Source organism: Lutra lutra, chromosome 7 (assembly GCF_902655055.1).
Source record: "Lutra lutra chromosome 7, mLutLut1.2, whole genome shotgun sequence".
NCBI lineage: Eukaryota > Metazoa > Chordata > Mammalia > Carnivora > Mustelidae > Lutra > Lutra lutra.
The window spans coordinates 41,033,108-41,053,826 of NC_062284.1; the positions used below are offsets into that span (position 1 = coordinate 41,033,108).

A 20,719-nucleotide genomic window follows, 5' to 3' on the forward strand; every position below is an offset into this window, starting at 1 on the left:
GGAAACAGAATACCCCAGCCAAGCAATTTCCATGTCAAACATCATCTGCGCGGCAGCTCGGTCTGTGAACGTGAGTGGTCGCCTGAATCCCTGCTCCCCGGCCGCCACCTCCTCATACCTTCACACCGCGCACCCTGGCCGGCGTCCCGCTCACCACCGGCGACCGAGGCTCTTCCCCCTCGCCCAGTCTAGAGATGGAAGTGATTCCTATTGGCCAAGGTGTCCATGTAAATAGGTGTGAAAGAAACCAGAGCTGGCCAGGCTCTCCCTTCTAGCTCAGTCCCCTCCCTCTGCAGCCCCCGCTCCCCCTCCTCTTCCTCCTCCTCCCAAGGCGATTGTCATATGATAGCTAAGAAGTGGCACATTAATGAAGCGCCGCTACAGGGGTCTTTTCTGCTCCTGTCACCGCTTAAAACTATCAGATGGTTCGAGGGAGGATATGGAGGCAGCCACCTAGCTCAGCGGAGCCGCGGAGCCCACAGCAGCGCCCTCCCGAGCCCCGAGGCCGCCCTGCTGCCGTCTGCACCGGGACTCTGCAGCCGAGCTTGGCCGCCCGGGGATCTCACGGCCAGAAGCTCAGCGGACTGGTCGGCTCCCGGCGCTGCAGGGCTGAGCTGCGAAGCTCGGAGACGTGCGGAGCACAGCCGAGACCCGACACTGCGTCCCGGCAGCGCACTGGGAGGACCCGAGAGCTGCAGTGCCATCCCGGATGCGGACGCACAACTTGGAGCAACTTTAAGGTGAGCCCTCTGGTTGCATCCCTGCCCCAGTCCCCGCTCCAGGTCCAGCTTACTTCTATGCTTCCCTCGCGCAGCTCTTCGGCTTCCCCTCCCGCGCCCCCTGGCCTCACCCCACTCTGCACTCAAAGTTGCCGGCTAAAGAGTGCGGGCGCGGGCTGATCCGGCGCCGCAGCCCCTACCCACCACCTCTGGTCTGTACTCGGCCTGGCTGGCTGACCTCGCGGTGTCTGTCTGTGCATCCATGCTCCCCCTCCCCTCCCATTATCTTCTCCCCTGTCCAGAACCAAGCAGCCGCCGGCCCGCGCGGACCCGGAGCAAGAAGGGGGCAAACAAGAAGATGCCTCGGCCCGGCCGCAACACGTACAGCGACCAAAAGCCGCCCTACTCCTACATCTCGCTGACCGCCATGGCCATCCAGAGTTCTCCAGAGAAGATGCTGCCGTTGAGCGAGATCTACAAGTTCATCATGGACCGCTTCCCCTACTACCGGGAGAACACGCAGCGCTGGCAGAACAGCCTGCGCCACAACCTCTCCTTCAACGACTGCTTCATCAAGATCCCGCGGCGGCCAGACCAGCCGGGCAAGGGCAGCTTCTGGGCACTGCACCCCAGCTGCGGGGACATGTTCGAGAACGGCAGCTTCCTGAGGCGCCGCAAGCGCTTCAAGGTGCTCAAGTCCGACCACCTGGCTCCCAGCAAGCCCGCCGACGCCGCGCAGTATCTGCAGCAGCAGGCCAAGCTGCGCCTCAGCGCGCTTGCGGCCTCCGGCACGCACCTGCCACAGATGCCCGCCGCCGCCTACAACCTGGGCGGCGTGGCACAGCCCTCGGGCTTCAAGCACCCCTTCGCCATCGAGAATATAATCGCTCGCGAGTACAAGATGCCTGGGGGTCTGGCCTTCTCCGCCATGCAGCCGGTGCCCGCCGCCTACCCGCTCCCCAACCAATTGACTACCATGAGCAGCTCGCTGGGCACTGGCTGGCCACACGTGTACGGTTCCGCAGGCATGATCGATTCAGCCACCCCCATCTCCATGGCTAGTGGCGATTACAGCGCCTACGGCGTGCCACTGAAGCCGCTGTGCCATGCAGCAGGCCAGACGCTGCCCGCAATCCCGGTGCCAATCAAGCCTGCACCGGCCGCAGTGCCCGCGCTGCCCGCGTTGCCCGCGCCCATCCCCACTTTGCTCTCGAACTCGCCGCCCTCGCTCAGCCCCACGTCCTCGCAAACAGCCACCAGCCAAAGCAGCCCCGCCACTCCCAGTGAAACGCTCACCAGCCCGGCCTCTGCCTTGCACTCGGTGGCGGTGCACTGACCCGCAACAGCCGGAGCCCCCTCTTGTCCCCCTCCCGCCAGCTTATTCGCCTTCCCAGCCTCCCAGCCCTGCCCTCCTCCGCCTAGGACCGCCACCCTAACTTGTCCATTTCACCTTCGGCCAACCCTCTCCCCACCAGGAGAACTTTGTTTTGGACCCAGGAACTTGCAGATGGCCTGGAGGCGCATGGGAGCTGCCCTCGCCTCCACGAGAGGGGAAAGCAGGGGGCACCTGAGCCAAGCCCTCCGATTCCCGGCTCCCCCCACCCCCCGCCCAAACCCTCTCCCATTTAAGAGGCTGGGGAGATCCTGCCTCCCGCCTTTGCCGAGAGGAGCACGTCTTCCCTCGGCCTGGACCGGCGGGGCTCTGGACTCCGCGCAGTTAGTTCCAAGACAAGAGAAACCGCCTCAGAGGTTTCCTGAACAGATCTCCCCTTAGGGCTGCAGCCGCACAGCGGAGGGCCGGATGTCGTTTACGTCTTGGAAATCTGCCGGGAAAAGGGACCACTAATCTTCCTACCCCACTCGCCTCCGCCCATCCGGCCAGGGCTGGGCGGACCACAGCTTCCCGGAGTAGCGGCCCAGCCTCCCAGCTTCTGCGGAGTTGTTTTGTTTTGTTTTTTTGTTTCCTGCCAGAGGCTCCAGGCACTGGGAGTTAGGGGAGAGGCTGCCAAACTGAGAAGGGGACGCTAGTCCTCAACACGAGCAAAACAAAACTAAAAGTAACCTTGTAGTATTGTTTACAAAGGCGCCCGGTAAAATGTAAACAGTGAACTTGAATCTGTATTGCTTGGCGGGCGAGCGGGCAAAGCCCACTTTACAAGTACCTGTTGTAATGTGAATGTTTACTCTTCATTTCTGACCAGGTTTAGGGGAGGGAATGGGGGATGGAAAGTTAATTGGGATGTTAACTTTCCGATTACTTAGAGACCTTTTAGCTATTTATTTTATTGTTGGAAGGAAAAAAAAAAAAAAAGAAGAAAATGAAATAAGCCCAAACTAAGAAAGCATCAAGGGCAACCCTAGAAGAACTTAGATAGCTGACTGGTAACATGAAGGAGATGTCACCGGATAGGTCTCCCATGGACAAGTCTTTCTGTTTGCTACAAGAACTTTCCCAAGAAGCTAAAGGGCTGCAAAGAGATGTAAATGATTGTGAATAGGAATGATTATACACTGTGTAAAATGCACTTTTGTTTGCTATATTCCTTTAGAGTCTTAGGTAATTTGCTGGAAAACGAACTGTTGTTCTGGTGTGACCTGCTTAAGTTAAAAAAAAAAGTTGTAGTGTCATCAGGGCTGTAAAATTTTTGCCTTTCATTTTTCTCCTTCCCTGTTCAGGATTAGCATGGCATTTTAAATATTGATGTTCTTGTTCCCAGCATGCCTGTTTTAAGACAAAGAATTTTAAAAAGGTGTCTACATTAAATTATGAATCTAGTCCAAATAATATTTTCTCATTAAAATATGTAAATCCAAATTTTAGTTTTGTGTGTTTTTGAAGAGTTGCTGCAAAATAACTTTATAAAAGATAGATGTAGTGCTTCTCTAAGCATGCTTTTGATAATACATTGTCTGAATAGTTTGTCTCTTTCATATCTTATTTTTTAAAATAGTCAATCTCCCCCACTTGCAGATTGGGGAGAAATGACTCAAATGGATTCCTGAAGCCGAGGGAAAGAGGGAAGTATTTCTAGAATAGATCAGGTACAAAGGCGTAGTGCTGAAAAACTCGTTAAAAAATGCAATACTTCATATATCTATCTTAAAATTTACATTTTACAAAGTGTACTGAATATAAGGCTTAAGTAGAAATCAGGTAGAGGCTACATGGAGATACAGCATGTAAAGCAGACCTGTTTACTCAGTGCTCGTACTCTGATGCATTAGCGTATTCATTTCTGTGCTCCTTAAATTATTTCAGTTGTAGAAATTTTCTTTTTCAGAAGTTACCTAGAAGTTCACCTTGCATGATCAAGAAACCTGTTCACTTTGATTAGAACAGATTTCTTTTCACTCATTCATATGGGAAAATAATGCTCAATGCATTTATTTTAAGGAAGTGAATGAAGTTAATTTAAATGCTTAACTGTAAGTATTTGCTTTTCTTCAGAGTTTTGCCGAGAATTACAATTTGCCCAGAATTTATGGCTCAAGGCCAACTGAAACTTTACTGAAGGGGGTCACAATATTTCCAGAGCGAGGTGTGTATTCAACTAATGAAGTTACAAGACAAAGAAAAACTTAAATGGTGATTAACACTTTACTGTGTAATATGATTAAACAAAGACCTTTGTGCAGTACAGAGAAACCCACACAAAAATCATGATCACTATACTCCATAAGGAGAATCCGTAGCACCTGCGACCCTTACATATTTAGAGGGTTATCTGAAAAAAAAATTAGGATTAATGCAAAGGGTAATTAATCCTGTTGTGACCATTTTTTAAAAGGAAGGATCCCACACACAGCCAAAAAAAAAAAAAAAAGGTGGAAAATAAATGAATCATTGGACTGATTAAAATGCATGAAGCTACTAAAGCTCGTCAGACAGGGGACAACTAAACTCATTCATCAAGCCCAATTCACAATTATATCAACAAGATCAGCAAAAGAAAGCCTGGAAAACTTACCCACCCCAGGCTAGGAAACTCCTGAAACTTTGTTCTCAACAAGAAATCATCTACATTTAAAAAAATTAAATACATTGTCATCATTTCCTGAAAAATAAAATTAAGGTCATTTCTGGAATATTCTAATTTCATTGAATTTACTAACACTGATTTCAAACTGGGAATGAAGGGCTAATGTGGGCCTTAAACATTTTATAAATTATCAGCTTAGATAATCAGGTAAAATATTTGTCCTATAATAGGCAGTAGAATATATATGTATAAATGTACAATACATACATTTAATAAATGGGGGTAAGATGCAGATGCTATTTCTGATTTTTAGCAATGGAATGATTTCAACTCACTATCTGAAAATGGTCTTTTCAGCTAGTAAGCTCGTCATGGTGTATTGCAAAGAATGAAAAACTTGGGCATTGTGAGCCCTCCTTTCACAACTGCAGACATCTTTTCTCAGACAAAGTTGAATGAGTAAAGTAAAAAATCCACTGATAATATTTTCACCTTGATCAGAAATCCAAAGGCAGTCCAAACAACACGTCTCCACCGTGCTCCATCCTCAGCTTTTAGACTTACGCCCTGTTTAGGTGAAGTGCCCCCACAAACAAGGAAGTTTATAACTATGATACCTTCAATGACTCTCTTTGTCATGTTAAATCTTTTCACCTGGCTCAAGTCCAAAGTCAATACACACAGCTTTAAAATAAAACTGGAAGAGACAACACCATGCAGTGAGGTGTACGTTCAGGGATCTTATCCAGAAGATGGAGTTACAACTTGTATTTTCTATTTTGCAAATTTGGGCCTTTTTAAAATTCAGGTTTTTGATTTGGAAACTTGGCTGTCCTGTTACTTTTGGTTTTTAAAATGATTCTGTACTCAACTGTGCTTTTAAAATGGCCTTCTCTGTGATTGGGGGAAATGCTTACACAATGGATGAATTTTGTTCACTTTCTCAAGAGAGAAGCTGCGGAAATTCTCACTGCTCCTGTTGCCTGAGTTGGGGATTTTGAGAAGCCTGAAGACTAGCAGGAGCAGTGCTGGTAAATGATCATTGGAATGGCTTAAATATTATAGCAGTATGTTTAATTCCTTTAATAGATGAGAAGATTGAGTGTCTTGGAAGCATAAATCTGGCCAGGAGCTCACTTGAGTGGGGTGAAGTGTTGAGGAGCGGGTGGGAAAAAGAAGCCAATGGAGTGTCGCAAAGAGAGGGTTTTGCATTAGTGTATGCGAGGTTGGGGTGGAGGCATGGTTTATACATTTACCAATGGAAACTCCCCTTTTAAAAGGTATCCATTTAAGAAATGAAAAGAATCAGGATCTCCTCTCAAATTCTTAATATAAATGTCAATTAATTTTTTTCCCCTGAAGCCACATATACACAGAGACACCCAAACAAAAACAAAACAAAAACAACCCAACCCACCGGCTGTGAAGCCTCAAAGGGGATGCATTTGTTTCGTTTAAACTAACAACAAATTATCTAATTAATATGTTTCAATTACAGCATGAAAGGCACAGCCCCTGGACCGCCCGCCGTGGGGGCACAATAGCCCCAGAGCCCACTCTAGGAATTTACAATAACTTCACATCTGTTTCTTTATTTTCCACTTTTTGAGGCTAAAACTCCTCTCAAGATCACTTCAAACCACAGCCTGAGTTATGAAATATGTCCCAGTGTTAAAGGGGGATGAAACTTTGCCCACGGATGCTTCATTTGCAAGCAAAAAAGTGAAAGCCCATTGAAGAGCATTAAACAAATATATTAGAATTCTGTCACTTTATGCAATTGAGTAGATCAAATGAAGGGTCCCGGCCACTTCATTCACTCTCATTCACTCGAATAGAAAATGCAAAGAATAGCAACCCGAGACTGGGCCACCGATGTAGATTTAGCTCCTTTTTACTGGGAGACAAAAAGACTGAATTTTCACAAACACATTGCTGACTCGGGGACTAGGAAACCGGCACTGGAACCCCTTTGGAATTTAAATTCATTTTATCTTCCTCTCTCTTTGCGGGGATCTGTTTGCACTACAGTGCAAGATGCAGCAGGCATCCTCAGGCTTCTGAAAAAGTGGGGGAGGGGAAGAAAATGAGTGGGGGTGGTGATGTGGGCCTCAGGATTCCCAAGAAGCTCTTTGGTGGGCAACTCACACTCAGATCTGAGATAACTCTTTAAATAAATCTTTATTTACATCAGTGTAAGCATCATTATATCACATGCATCTGCAAGTCTCTTACCTCCTTGCTTGGCATAGATTACATAAAACAGCTTGTTTTCAAAGACCTGAATTGCATCTGGGTCAATTGTTTTCTTCCTTCAACTAATATCAGGTCAGTGATGTCACAACAAATTTGAAAGCTGAGCTGTCAACCTCACCTGGTCAATTCTCTGTCTCTGTTTCTCTCTCTCTTCTCTTTCTCTCTCTTCTTCCCGCACCCTCCTACACATCCCACTTTCCGAGAACCCCTCTATCTGAGCACCATGATGGTAAACTTGTGTAAAAATCAGGAGAGGAGATATTCTTTGGTTAGAATTTCCAAGTCAGAATCCTCCTACATTTTCCTTTCGCATTCTCAGGGGGAAACAAAAAACAAAACCCCGAGCCACATGTGTCAGTGGGTAATTAAGATAATCTTGTGCCAATACTTCTATCCTGTGTCTTCTATGACTGACATGTTTGTTTTGGTGAACTTTATAGACTTTTAATTGTCTAAAGAAAGCTTACAGTGACTCTTAAGAGCTGCTTCTAGAGGCAAAGCAGGGCACAATAAAGAAGCAGACTTTTCAGCTTTCAATGTGTGATTACAGAGGAATGAACCAGTTTTTCTCATATTTGAAGTCTAAATGAGATCTGATCTGAAGGAGAAAGTATTCGGAGGGTTTTCTACTGCATTCCAAAATTTTGCCTGGTACTCATCCCAGGTACATCAAAACCTTGAACATTTTTCAGTTTAGTTTCAAGACCTATAAGGTCATATTTAAGATTCTTCATTTAATTTGTGGCATTGGTATCTGGAACTAGGGATGGGAGGTGGCTCAGACCTACAGATACAAAAGATACTGAAGAAATAGTTGGCTGTTTTATAATCATAAGCTAACAAACTCACTGGAACTAATAAAGTAATCAGAAATTATCAATGAAAAATTGTAGCTGGCTACATAAAACCTTCCTTGGAAGATGTTCCTTGTGGAAATTTTCAAGAATATATGGACAAAGGGTTCTTTTTTGCAGGCAGCCTCCTTTTGCCCGTGTCTGCAAATAACCGATGTCAAATCAGTTGCAAGCTTTTGAAGGGACAAACTGGGAGCATTAATTAGAGCAGATTAAGCTCACAGATAAAAAGCATTCTTTAAGTATCTGTTGTTTAGTGGCACTGTGATTCTGATTCATGCTTTGCAGTCTGTATATTTTTATTTACTCACTTAATTTCTTCCCCAGAGTGTTCCCTGTTGAGTGGATTTACTAAGGTATACAATAAAGAGTTGTTGGTTTACAGAAATAAATGTTTCCAAACTCTGCTTTTGCTATAGATTTCTCTCCCCTCCTTCCTGAAATACAATGTATTGGTCTGATGATTCCAGCACACAGCAACATATAGAGAAACTGTTCAATAAAGGATCTGAATTTTGTGCCACTTAGAGGAAGCTTAGTATTTATTAAGTAGTGTCTAGAGTGTTTTGCATTAATTAGAGCAGCTCCTTGGAGAGACATTACAGCCAAGAATGGTTTCACACAACAGGAAAACTCCGAGCATCTGAACTCCCCCACTAGACCTGCTACAGTGAAATACAGAGCAGCAAATGTCTGGCTCACTTGGAAATACCAACATATACATTATTTATTTACATACATTTGATAGACTAAAGGCCTATAGCTAAAACAAAAAAAAGATCATTGGAAAGTTCCCCATCACCCTGGGTACCATGATATTTAGGTCAACTACAAAAACAACAACAGCAAACGTGACATAATGGTCTGTCTCAAGATACCTAGCATGATTTCATATTGGAGAAAAACTGATGAATGACTACCCAACCCTCTCATGTTCAATGGATTAGTCAGACGGAATCAAATATTTCTGTGGCTGCCTGGAAGATACAGTTCTCATCCTTGTGGTGAGTGTTGGTAGATAGGGAGCGGGCAGTTAGAACAGGCAAGGATGAAATTTTGACTATCAGATTAGTACAGATCGTGTATATGCAATGATTTCTGTCCCCACCACAGAACAATTAACTGAATGAATGGGAGTTCTGAAAAGAGTCCTGTTAGTTTAACTTGGGTAAAAACCCTATGCCTTTGTTCCAGGTGTCAGTAAATGAGAGCATTGACTATAGGCTTCAGCTGTGATACTCAGGTTGTACAATTAAAATATATGAAATGCATTTAAATTTACTTGTGGCTTTAATAAAAGAACCTCTTCCACAAAACAAGAAAATGAAAATGACTAACTTTGACACAGAAATATAAACAGCAATTTGATTAATTATATTGCTAATTATTCTTTGCTGTGTAGCCAAACATTATCCAATCCTTAAAATGACAGATGCTGAATAAATCATATAAAATAATTACTTGGAATTTCACTACAGTGAGAAATGATGGAGCTTACGGAGAGATTTATATTGATTCCTAAATATATAACTGGTTTTGTTCTAATCTATTCCATTTAGAAACCTAGCCTTCACTGTAAAAATACTACAACCATATTAATGTTTTTTTCTGTATTTTTCCTATGCTATTTTAAAATAATCCATTTCTCCTTTTAGTATTTTCCATAATTATAATCAGTATACTAATTTGTATTACTTGCTTCTCCCCACCACTATATCATAAGCATTTACCATGTTTTCATAGCACAGTTTTCATAAACGTTTATTTTAATATTTGTATAGCATACCAATTGAGTGGAATACTAACTGCCTAATTGGGGCATTTTGAATGTTTTTAGGTTTTGTTTGTTTTTGCTAATATAAAAATTGTTGTGGTGAACATCTTTCATACCTAACTAAACACTGTTTCCAACAATGTAAAATGCATCAGTACTGCTATATAGAATTCCCAAACAGCTCCCTACAAATCAATAATATAATTTAGGGGCTTATTATTATTATTATATAATTAACTGTGTGGCTCAGTGGGTTAAAGCCTCTACCTTCAGCTTAGGTCATGATCTCGGAGTCCTGGAATCCAGGCCCACATGGACTCTCTGCTCAGCAGGGAGCCTACTTCCCCCTCTCTCTCTCTGCCTGCTTCTCTGCCTACTTGTGATCTCTCTCTGTCAAATAAATAAATAAAATCTTTAAAAAATATATATATATATACACACACACATACATATATATAAAATTTAACTTAGGATTTCAGCTTTGTTATTTGCCCACTGCTATTTGTCCTCTGTCTGGGAGCCAGAGCAATATTGCCTCAACTTAGACTCAAAAGACACTGAATCTTAAGAGTTGGAAGGTCCTGAGAAATTCTAGGTAAACTAGTTCCTTTGTTTCACTCATTTGGTGAATCCCACTGATACATTCCTTTACCTACATCCAAACACTTTAACAGCACCAAAGTCAGGTTCTGAAAGTAAAACAAAAGTTCAGTCTTAAATGCCAGACATATGCCACTAAAAGTTAGAAATCCCAAAAGTACTGAAATTGTCAAAATGAAAACTTTTATCTGATAATGTAGGCTGACATCATTTCAAGGCAGTTTACACAGCACAGCAAGCTGCAAACTTTTTAAGTGGGGGCCTTGGGTAGTTTATGTAACAAAAGGGAATGGTCTACAGTCCCAGGTCTAAAGATCAAGAGATCTACCCTCAGTATGAACCATTTCTTAACTTCTTGATACCCTCCCTGAAACCAAAAGCAAATAGTCTTCCAGACAGACTGCCATAAGTCTAGATGGTCCAGGCCCACAGCAGGTGAGACTATGTCATTTCTTCAGTTGCTTTAACAAGGCTAATTCTCAAGATGGGATATGGTAGGAGGGGGCTAGGAGAGGAACGGCAAGGAATCAGAGTTTCTGATTTTGTCTCATTGTGGCATTTCATTTTGCCCTTTTTTATATGAAAATTTCATGTCTGATTTCTCCACTCCAGGTTCTTGAGATCTTAATTATTTTAATAAATTTGTTTTTAACCATGCAAGACACGACACTGGTGCTGGTTAGGTATTTGCTGATGAGAGAGCAACCAGGTAGCCCGGAGCAGACCCAGGAAGAAGAATAAACGTGAAAAGTACCAAAACTAGTGGCTACATCTGAAACCACTCTCCTGAATTGGAATAAACGTTTTTTGGTCTTGGAACCAAAGGAATTTGTTCATAATTACTTTTCCACAGTCTCCCAACCACCACTCCCAGAGCTGGTCTCTCTTATTCCCAGCTTGGCTCACTTGACACAAAGAGTAGAGATATAAGAGGAGGGAAAGAGGAAGGCTGAGAGAAAGCAGATGAACTGGATGAAAATCTGATGTCTCTGTTAGCATGGTTCTTTAAACGGGTCTCCTAGGACATCTCAACACATGCCCTTTTAATTCAGCTCAAGTCAACTCCACTCAGTCTGCTTAAATCCAATTGCTAAGCAGCACCTACACAAACAAGATCTTGCAAGAAAATATTTTGGTCAGAAGATCTGAGTTTGGGTCCTAGTTTTATTACTTTTTACCTAAATGGTTCTGAGCAATTCTTAGCTCTCAGTTAACTGTCTCTTATGGAGAATAAGGGTTCACTCAAAGGCTTGTCTCGATGATCAAGTGGAGCAAAGTAGATGAAAGTGCTTTGAAGTGTCATGTAAACTTAAGTTACTATTACTGTCTGTGATAGAGAAATAGTAAAATAAAAATAGCTATCAGAAATTGTCCTGCCTGAGAGGAATTTAGCCTTAAGCTCTTCTGGACAGATTGTAGACTAGTGGAGGGAAGGTCTATTTCTTCATGCTGTTTTTTAAGCCCCACATTTTTACTGTCTGCCCTTCTGTTCCCATATCTATGAAGTAACCTGTCAGTGACAACGGGGTGTTATCACAAGGGAAATTGTGGCTGCTTTTTTGTATATTCTCCCCAAATCGGCCTTTTCACAGATTTAAAAATATGATGTTGACAAGCTGTTAAGATTGTTAAAAGACAGGACAGGAAACAGTATGATAGCCAGGCACATAAAGACGGCAAACATAAAAATCAGGGCACTTTTAGTTTTCTTTTCCTCAGCAACCAATGCCTCACACTATTTCCCTCACACTTTAAAAATTTAATCAATGCCTATATAGCATTTACCCTGTGCCAGGCACTGTTCTAACTTCTTTACAAATAGTAATTCATTTAACCCTAATAATAACCTTATAAGTGCTTTTTTTTTTTATGATGTCCATTTTATAGACAAAAATACTGAGGCAGTGGGCATTTAACTAAATTGCCCAAGGGTACACAACTAATAAATGGTGTCAATGTCCAATGGACTCAGTAAAAATCTGGTTTAGTATCAAGACACTTTTGTTATTGATGATAGCAGCTCACATGATTTCTTAGACTCAAGGGCTCTATTAAGCTCATTAAGGTGTACAGAGGGAGAAGGAGGATCACCCTTGGGAGGGTGATCCTCTCCCAGCTTTAAACTGACTATCTCAGACACAAAATGCTTTTTGCAGCTGTTAATCTAATTATTCTTTCATTATTTCTCTTACCCTCCCCAGTTTTGCTGTGAGTTATGAGTCACTAAATTGCCTTTTCTTCCTAAACTATCTTCTATTTAACTTATGCGGCTGGGGTGGAGAAAGAAATAATACCTCAACAAAACCAGAAATACCCCTCTATGCTAGTTCACAGCAATATTTGATCTTTGATCTTAATCAGATCATATACCAAAAAAGTCACCATAGAACACCACCACCCCCTGAAAGAAATGGGTCTTTTAAAACAATTTTTTATTTGAGACAGAGAGTGAATGAGCGAGTGAGAGTTAGTGAGAGAGAGAAAGAGCACAAGCCAGTGGGGAGAGGCAGAGGCAGAGGGAGAAGCAGACTCCTCGCTGAGCAGGAGTCTCAGCAAGCCCCACGCAGGGCTTGATCCCAGGGTCCTGGGATCATGACCTGAGCTGAAGGCACTCAACTGACTGAGCACCTGGCAACCTGAAAAAAGTGGGTCTTAAGGTGTATTCAACCAACCTGGATCCATGTACGATTAACTCAAATCCTTTGGGAATGAGAGCAGCTGATATGAAATCTAGGCAGGGATGTGCTCGAGCAGTTAGAAGAAAATTACTGACCTGTGTGTCTTTTTCTTCCCTCACAGTCTGCGTCAGCTGGCAAAATAAGTTAAAAGGGGGAAGAAGTACTACTTTAGTACTTACACTATAATTTTAGAAATAAGGAAAAAAGAAGGGAGAGAGGGAGGAAAAGAGGAAGGAAAAGGGTAGGGGTAACTTTGTATCTCAGTAAATACAATTTTGTTGGTTGTTGATGGAACCGAGTATTGAAGAGGTCAATATCTGGTGTTTTGATGTTCACATTTCTTTCTTTTTTTTTTTTTTTTAAAGATTTTATTTATTTATTTGACAGAGAGAAATCACAAGTAGGCAGAGAGGCAGGCAGAGAGAGAGGAGGAAGCAGGCTCCCTGCTGAGCAGAAAGCCCGATGTGGGGCTCGAACCCAGGACCTGGGATCATGACCTGAGCCGAAGGCAGCGGCTTAACCCACTGAGCCACCCAGGCGCCCTGATGTTCACATTTCTTTAGTGGTACTTTTTAAAAGTATGCTTGAGTCTTCACATATCTTCTTCAATCCAACTACCAGGAAACTAGCATTTACATATATTTTATAGATATGCATTTATAAGAATGTTGTGTGTCTTTGTGTCTACTGTCTAGCTCTGGCCTCCTTTTTGACCATCTGCCTCAGTTATAAGTGACTCCTGAGGAAATAGTTTGTTTTATACATGGGTAGTGGGCTCCCAGTTTGCTGTGTGTCTGGAGTCTCTCAGGCTTTTCCTAACAGTCTGTGATTGGGCTGGAGACAGCTGCTGAAGCTCACCCATGCTTTTTGATGACCTCACCCCAGTTTGGTGGTTAGACTTGCCCAATGAGGATTTATTTATTACCTGTGTTTCTGGCCTCTCTGTACTGCAGATGAGCCCCCAATACAAAGGCTCTGGGACTACCATTCAAATGACCATCCTTAGTCCTTGAGTCTCTCAGCCCACCTCATCTTTAAAGTTGGATCCACCTGCAAAGCTCAGGGTCCTTTTTGCACCTTTCTCTCTTATTCTGTTTTACTTCCATCTGAGTTTCAAACTGTGCACCCATGCAGGACTCAGCCAGTCAACTGCCAGTACTCTGGGGTTGGTGTCTGTGACTGTCCATATTCCCCGGGGTTCAGTAGATGGCACATGAAAGGGAACACTGGGAGAAGATGCTTTTAGATATTAAATTATCTAGTTAGGAGATGGTCTTGTTTTGCCTTCATTTACTGACTTTCTTACAGAAAAAAATGAAACCTGCTACCACTTTGTAGTAGAAGTTTTCTGTAACGGTTTCTGCTGCAATGTGTTAGGTTATTTTTTAGAGTGATACTGATATTGATACCACCAGCTTGGTGGTAACTGAAAATTCATATGCTGTTGGGGAGGCTGACTCAATGACCCTCCCTAAACCTTATAAAAGTATCTTGTCGGAACCAATAAACTTGGCAAAGCAGTAAGCTTTTTTTTCCTTTTTCCTAATTGTTCAAAGCAATATGTGTGGTCTTAAACGGCATATGCTACATGTCATTAATCTGCATAAAATGGCCTCAGAGCAAAGGATAGGTAGAATGACAGTTTCACAATTTATCATTTGGATATGATCTCCTCAAATGAAAATAATACCACTATTCCTAAGGGGCTATATAAGGGCATGGAATCAGTGATTTAAAGAGAGGGCATCAAGCAAATCACTGAAACTCTGAGCCATCTTTTCTTCCTCTAAAAAAAATAAGAGTTATATTAGAAATGTTGAGTTGGGGGTGCCTGGGTGGCTCAGTTGGTTAAGTGTCTGCCTTCAGCTCAGGTCATGATCCCAGGGTCGGCGATCAAGCCCCAGGCCCCAAGTCATGGGCTCTCTGCTCAACACAGAATGTGCTTCTCCCTCTCCCTCTGCCTGCTGCTCCCCCTTTTTGTGTGCGCCCTCTCTCTGTGTCAAATAAATAAACATAATCTTAAAAGAAAAAAGAGATGTTGATCTGGTTATATTTATATATCCTCTCAGCTCCAAACGCAGCCCTCTATACTTTGTTCTGAAAACTTTATTTCCCAAACTCCTTTGCCGGCCGACTTCCTGTGAGTCTCTGCAAACAGAAACTTAAGTTGGGTGCTGAGTGTGTCTATGTGCTAGATGATTCATACATGCTACTCTCCTTTAGTCCTCACAGCAAACTTGCGAAGTAATTCTCATTACACAAATAAAGAAACTAATAACTAAAGGAGTTAATAAGTTTTGTGGTTAAGTGACTGAATAAGATTCAAACTCAGTTTCCCCCAACTCTAAATTTGGTGCTATTCTGCTGCCATGGTAACATATTTCTTGTGTTTCAAAAAATATTTACTGAATAGGATACCATTGTAGCTACCATGACAAACAGAAGAAAGTAGTGGTAAAATAATTAATAGAGAGAAAGGGATGGATTTGTAAAACATGCCCAGTAAATTAGAGGACGTGATGATTGACTAGTGAGAAGTGGGAGGTATTAGGAAGGAGAGGTACAAATCGAAAAAATTAAATGGCAATTCAATTAGTCAGGATTCCTTGGGTTGCAGGTAAGAGAAACTTAATTCAACCTGATGGTTCTATTCTAACAAAAGTCCCAGGAAGGAGTATGAGCACGATCCTTTAGAGCACAATCCTTATAGAATGCTCACTATAAAATGACTCTAAAGATCAAGCCTGGTTAACTAGAAATGAGGTCCCATTGATGGAAATAGGGAAGGTTGAGAGCAAGTGACTAGGGGAGGAAATATTGAGTTAAGTAAGGTAAAGACCTGCTAAACTTGCACTAGCTTGAAAAATATACAGCCTAATCTTGAAGATATCCAGTCGATATCTGAAATCACTACCATGTTTCTTCAGAAATTTTAAATGTTTAACTTTAAAGGTAAAAGTGTGGGGCGTCTGGGTGGCTCAGTTGGTTAAGTATCGGACTCATGATTTTGGTCCAGGTGGTAGTCTCACTGGTTGTGGTCTCATGGGTTGTAGAATGGACTCCCTCATTGGGCTTTGAGCTCAGTGGGGAGTCTGCTTGGGATCTTCTCCCCTTGCCCCTTCCCCCACTTGTGCTCACTTTGGCTCTCTCTCTCAAATGAATGAATGAATCTTAAAAAAAATAAATAAATAAAGGTAAAAGTATGAGTTCTGGGAATTGAGGATTATCCACTAGTATCAAAAGTTTAGTGACGTGGACAAAACAAATAATGACTAAACTTACAGATTCTATATCTTACCTATAGGGTGAGATTTTTCATGAATGCACAAAGTATCAGTTTAGGTAATGCCATTTTCAATAAATCTCATGGTTTTCCAGCTTTGAGCTAAAATAGGGGTTGGCAAATTATAGTCCATGAGTCAAATACAGCCTACCACCTGTTTTTGAACAGCCTGTGAACTAAAAATAACATTTTAAATACCTGAAAAAAAATTAAAAAAATTAATCATATTTCATGACTACATGAAAACTGTATGAAATTCAAACTTGGTGCCCATAAAGTTTTGTTGGAATACAGCCATATTCATTCATTTATGTATTGTCTGTGTTATCACTTTTGTGTACTATACAGAACTAAGTTACTACAGAGACCACATTTTATGTACTGCAAAGCCAAAAATATTTATTTTTTCTCTCTTTAAGGAAAAATGTTTGCTAACCTGAGAGCTAAAAACTTGGGAATGCTAACTGGCCTATGAGGTCTTTGTTATCATTCCTACATTTATTGGGTGGTAAATTAGCCTCAAATCTCGTAAAAGGTCAAGATGATGTCTAGATTTTCATAAATAATCCATTTGACTGTGAATTTGGGGGCTATTAACAAGTTTACTTAAACTTGTTACAAAACTTGGATCAAATATTAAAAGTCTGTCACAACTCTAGGTTCTTACATTACTCTAGTTGCTCAAGGGATCATCTCATGTATCTTTATAGACTGCATAGTTTGCAAAGTACTATTAAACACACCATTGGTTTGGGACACTATGTAAAATACTATGTAGTTTTGGTAAGTCCTGACCTCTCCTGGGTATAACATTTGCTAGGGGTTAGCTGATTGAAATAAGATAGTAAATAAAAAATGAATACATTTAGGAACCACATTATTTATGTTATATGTTATGTTATCTTATCTTATGCTATGTTATGTTAGCACATTCTAGTGGGATGGAAATTGCTGCCTTTCTAGCAACTATTCTTCCCAAACCCTCCAGTTTCAGTTTGGGAATGCATGAAATTATATAATAAGATGTAGGGATTTTTACCAAATAACTGATAGTAAGCCAATTAAGGCATTCCCAGGCACAGTGATTGGTCAGTGATGGACATGTGACTTCAGTTGGTACAATCAGACTGATTCTTAGAATTTTGACAGGAATGCTTCCACAAAGACAGTCACTCTGTCCTGCTGGAATTGAATGATTAGTGGCTGGAAATTGCTAACTGCTGTCTTGGGAACCCCAGGGAAACACCTTAAGATACAGCTGATGTGGGGCACCTGGGTGGCTCAGTGGGTTAAAGCCTCTGCCTTTGGCTCAGGTCATGATCCCAGGGTACTGGGATTGAGCCCTGCATCGGGCTCTCTGCTCAGCAGGGAGCCCTGCTTCCTCCTCTCTCTCTGCCTGCCTCTCTGCCTGCTTGTGATCTCTGTCTGTCAAATGAATAAATAAAATCTTAAAAAAAAAAAAAGATACAGCTGATGTTACAGGAAAAAAAAGATAGAGAGAAATAGTCTTTTGGACATTACTGAGTCATTCTACAGAGTGCTGCCTGATGCTGGTCCTGCCCTGGACCTTTGAAGGTGCTGTCATGAACCAGTAAGTTCTCTTAACTACTGAAGTTAATTTGATTCAGGTTTTCATTTACTTGTGACTGAAGTATACCAAGTAACAAAGTTTCCTTCACTCTTTCGCTTGCTCATTCACTCATAAAACACTAAGTTTATTTTCTTTTGTGACATCAAATGTGTCTTTTCCAAAAAACCACCACAAATTCTTCAAATCTCCAACACGGAACAGGGGTCCTACAATTCAACTTAATTTTGACACTAGCTCTCTAGAGTTAGCAGACCACATAGATGAAGGGTTCAGTCCCACAAGACTGCCCCAGGTTAGACACCAGCTGCAAATGGAATACCCAGGACATCAGAACTTCTGCTTGGCTGATTGCAGATTCAAAGGTTACCACAGCAACCTCCTTCATGTTCAGGAATTTGCTAGAAAAACTCACAGTTTATTATGAAAAATATAACTCAGGAAGAGCCAAATGAAGAGATGCATACAGCAAGGTATTTGGAGGAGGGGAGCAGGGTACAGACTTTTCATTCCCTCTCTGGGAAAAACCACCTTCCCAGCACAGCAACATGTTCACCAACCTGGAAGCTTCCTGAATCCCATCATTTAGAGGTTTTAATGGAGGTCTTACTATTCGGGCACAATTGATTAAATCACTGGCCATTCACCAACTGAATTCAAATTATAACCTCTCTCCTCTCTCTGAAGGTACGGCTATAAGTTCTACCCTGTTACCACTTGGTTGGTTTTCCTGGTGACCAGCTCCCATCCAGAGCTATCTAGGGCCTTCCCCTCGGACTCATCACATCAGCACAGAAAAGACAATAAATTCCAAGGGTTTTAGGAGTTCCTTGCCAGGAGACTGGGACAAAAAACAAATATTTATTATTTATGATACTACAATTATATATACTTACTCTGGTCAGAAATGCTGTCCTATAAGATAGTTAATCTTTGCTTTCAAGGAAGTCATGGGTAGGGAAGAGAAAAGGTTGGGGGGAAGTACCACAGAGATACAGTATTTGGAGCTTAGAGCAATCAGCTATAAATAATATCTGTAAGAATAAGTGGTATGCTAGATATTTTGAATCATCTCCAATAGTAACTAAACTAATGCAGGAAAGACATTATTCCTGGTCTAGCTCACACTTTGTATTCTTTTCCTCAGACAATCCTCAAAGTGGCCATAATTAATAATAAATTAATCACAGCAAGCCAATCCAACAGAAGATGCCTCCTTTGAGGTTGCAGTAATTTCCTTCCAATGCCCAACTCAACACATCACATATTTTTCAGATTTTGAGATCAGCCCAAATTATACTTAAAAACTTAAAAAGAATTTTTTCTCAGGTTTTCTTCATGCATTTTTTTCCCCCCTCTACTAGAGTACACAGCCTACTGACTCCCAGGAAATCTTCAGCACCATCACTCTGAGAAGGTTCTTTAGCTCAATTTTGCCAATCGCCCCTTGGATGTATGGAATTTCTGAAGATGTCAGTTCCCAGATCCCGCAGCTGGGATGACTTACATGCCAACTTCCAAAGCACTCAAATATCAGGGAATGTCAACTCAATTGCTGATCAGGCTATCTGAGAGAAAAGCGTCTGGTGTAACACGATTTTAATAATGATAATGACAAAGAGTGTGTGGTTTAGTGAGAGGAGTCTTGGAGTCACATATATACAAGTTCACTTGCTGACTGTGTCATCTTAGCCAACAACCAAGCATTTTGGAACCTTGGTTTCTTTCCCTGCAAAATAGGGGTAAAAATTTCCTCTTTGTCGAGATGTACACTGTAAGTGAGCTAATATCTGTAGGGTGGTTGGCCCACGGTTGGTAGTTGATAAACAATTGCCATATGTTAATTTATAATAAATACAAAGCTATCCTACTTTTGGTTATTGTTTTGAAAAATTCCAAAACACGATTCGTGTTTAGAAATCCTAGACTGGGGCACCTGGGTGGCTCAGTTGTTTAAGCATCTGACTCTTGATTTCAGCTCAGGTCATGATCTCGGGCCCTGTCCCACTTTGGGCTCCGAGCTCAGCACAGAATCTGCTTGGATTCTCTCTCCCTCTGCTCCGCCCCCTACTCTCAAGCATGCACACACTCTCCCTCACATAAATAAGTAAGATATTAAAAAAAAAAAAAAAAAAGGAATCCTAGGCTAAGATGCTAGGCCTGTGCTCCGATTGAACGCCTACTTTGTACAAACCCCTCAGAGCACATAATCGTGCCAAGATGTGGCTCCTTATCTCGAGGGGTTCACAGTCCAGGCCTTGAGAAACTTACATCCAAACAAAGGATGAAAATGATACTTCAACACAGCAACAGGAAAAGCTTAAAAATAAAATGCAGAATGAATTACCAATCATATTAAACCGAGCATTATGTAACCAGGAGGAAAGAAGAGTTGCAAGTCAAAATACTTCAGGCAATTTTAGTTTTCATCCCAATTTGGAACTTATAGAATTCTTCCACATTTTTTTAAGGTGGAAAAAAGAGCTATTTGGATTTACTGACATCATGTTCCCTAATGACTGGTCTTTCTGATTCAGAAGTTCTATCAACACTCCGATGCTGCATCTCAGGGATACAAAATCAAGGGGAAAATGCTCCACACAAAACAAACCTCAGATGTCCTAGAACAACCCTTCTTTTCCAAATTTGGTTCTTATTTTCAATTCCAAAAACAACACACGAGGCCTTAGAAGGTACAAACTGCCTCATGTTTATGCATGTGGCCCTGGAGAAGTGAGGATTTCAGATGCCTTTGATTACGAATTGGCTGAAGAAAACATCTACCCAAAGTTACTCACTGAAGAACCAATTCTCCCTGCCCCCACCTCACCTCAAACCTAAAGAAACTTCCATCCTGCAGCAATTTGCAAAAGAGCACTTGACACGACTTTATTGGTATATCTTTCTTATGCATTTGACCAATCAAAATGATAATTTAGACAAACTGGGGATGGCAGAGTGCATTATCCAGCAATATCTCATTATTA

At 41.9% G+C, this 20,719-nt stretch overlaps 1 protein-coding gene across 1 annotated transcript; it reads left to right on the top strand.

Annotated features, from left to right (window-relative positions):
• The first annotated feature begins 605 nt into the window (after nt 1–605).
• FOXB1 (forkhead box B1) lies at nt 606–2,216 on the top strand. Its single transcript, XM_047738747.1, has 2 exons — nt 606–740; nt 1,022–2,216. Exon 2 carries the CDS (start codon nt 1,078–1,080, stop codon nt 2,053–2,055), a length of 978 nt encoding a protein of 325 aa, XP_047594703.1. The 5' UTR covers nt 606–740; nt 1,022–1,077; the 3' UTR covers nt 2,056–2,216.
• Nucleotides 2,217–20,719: the final 18,503 nt, after the last annotated feature.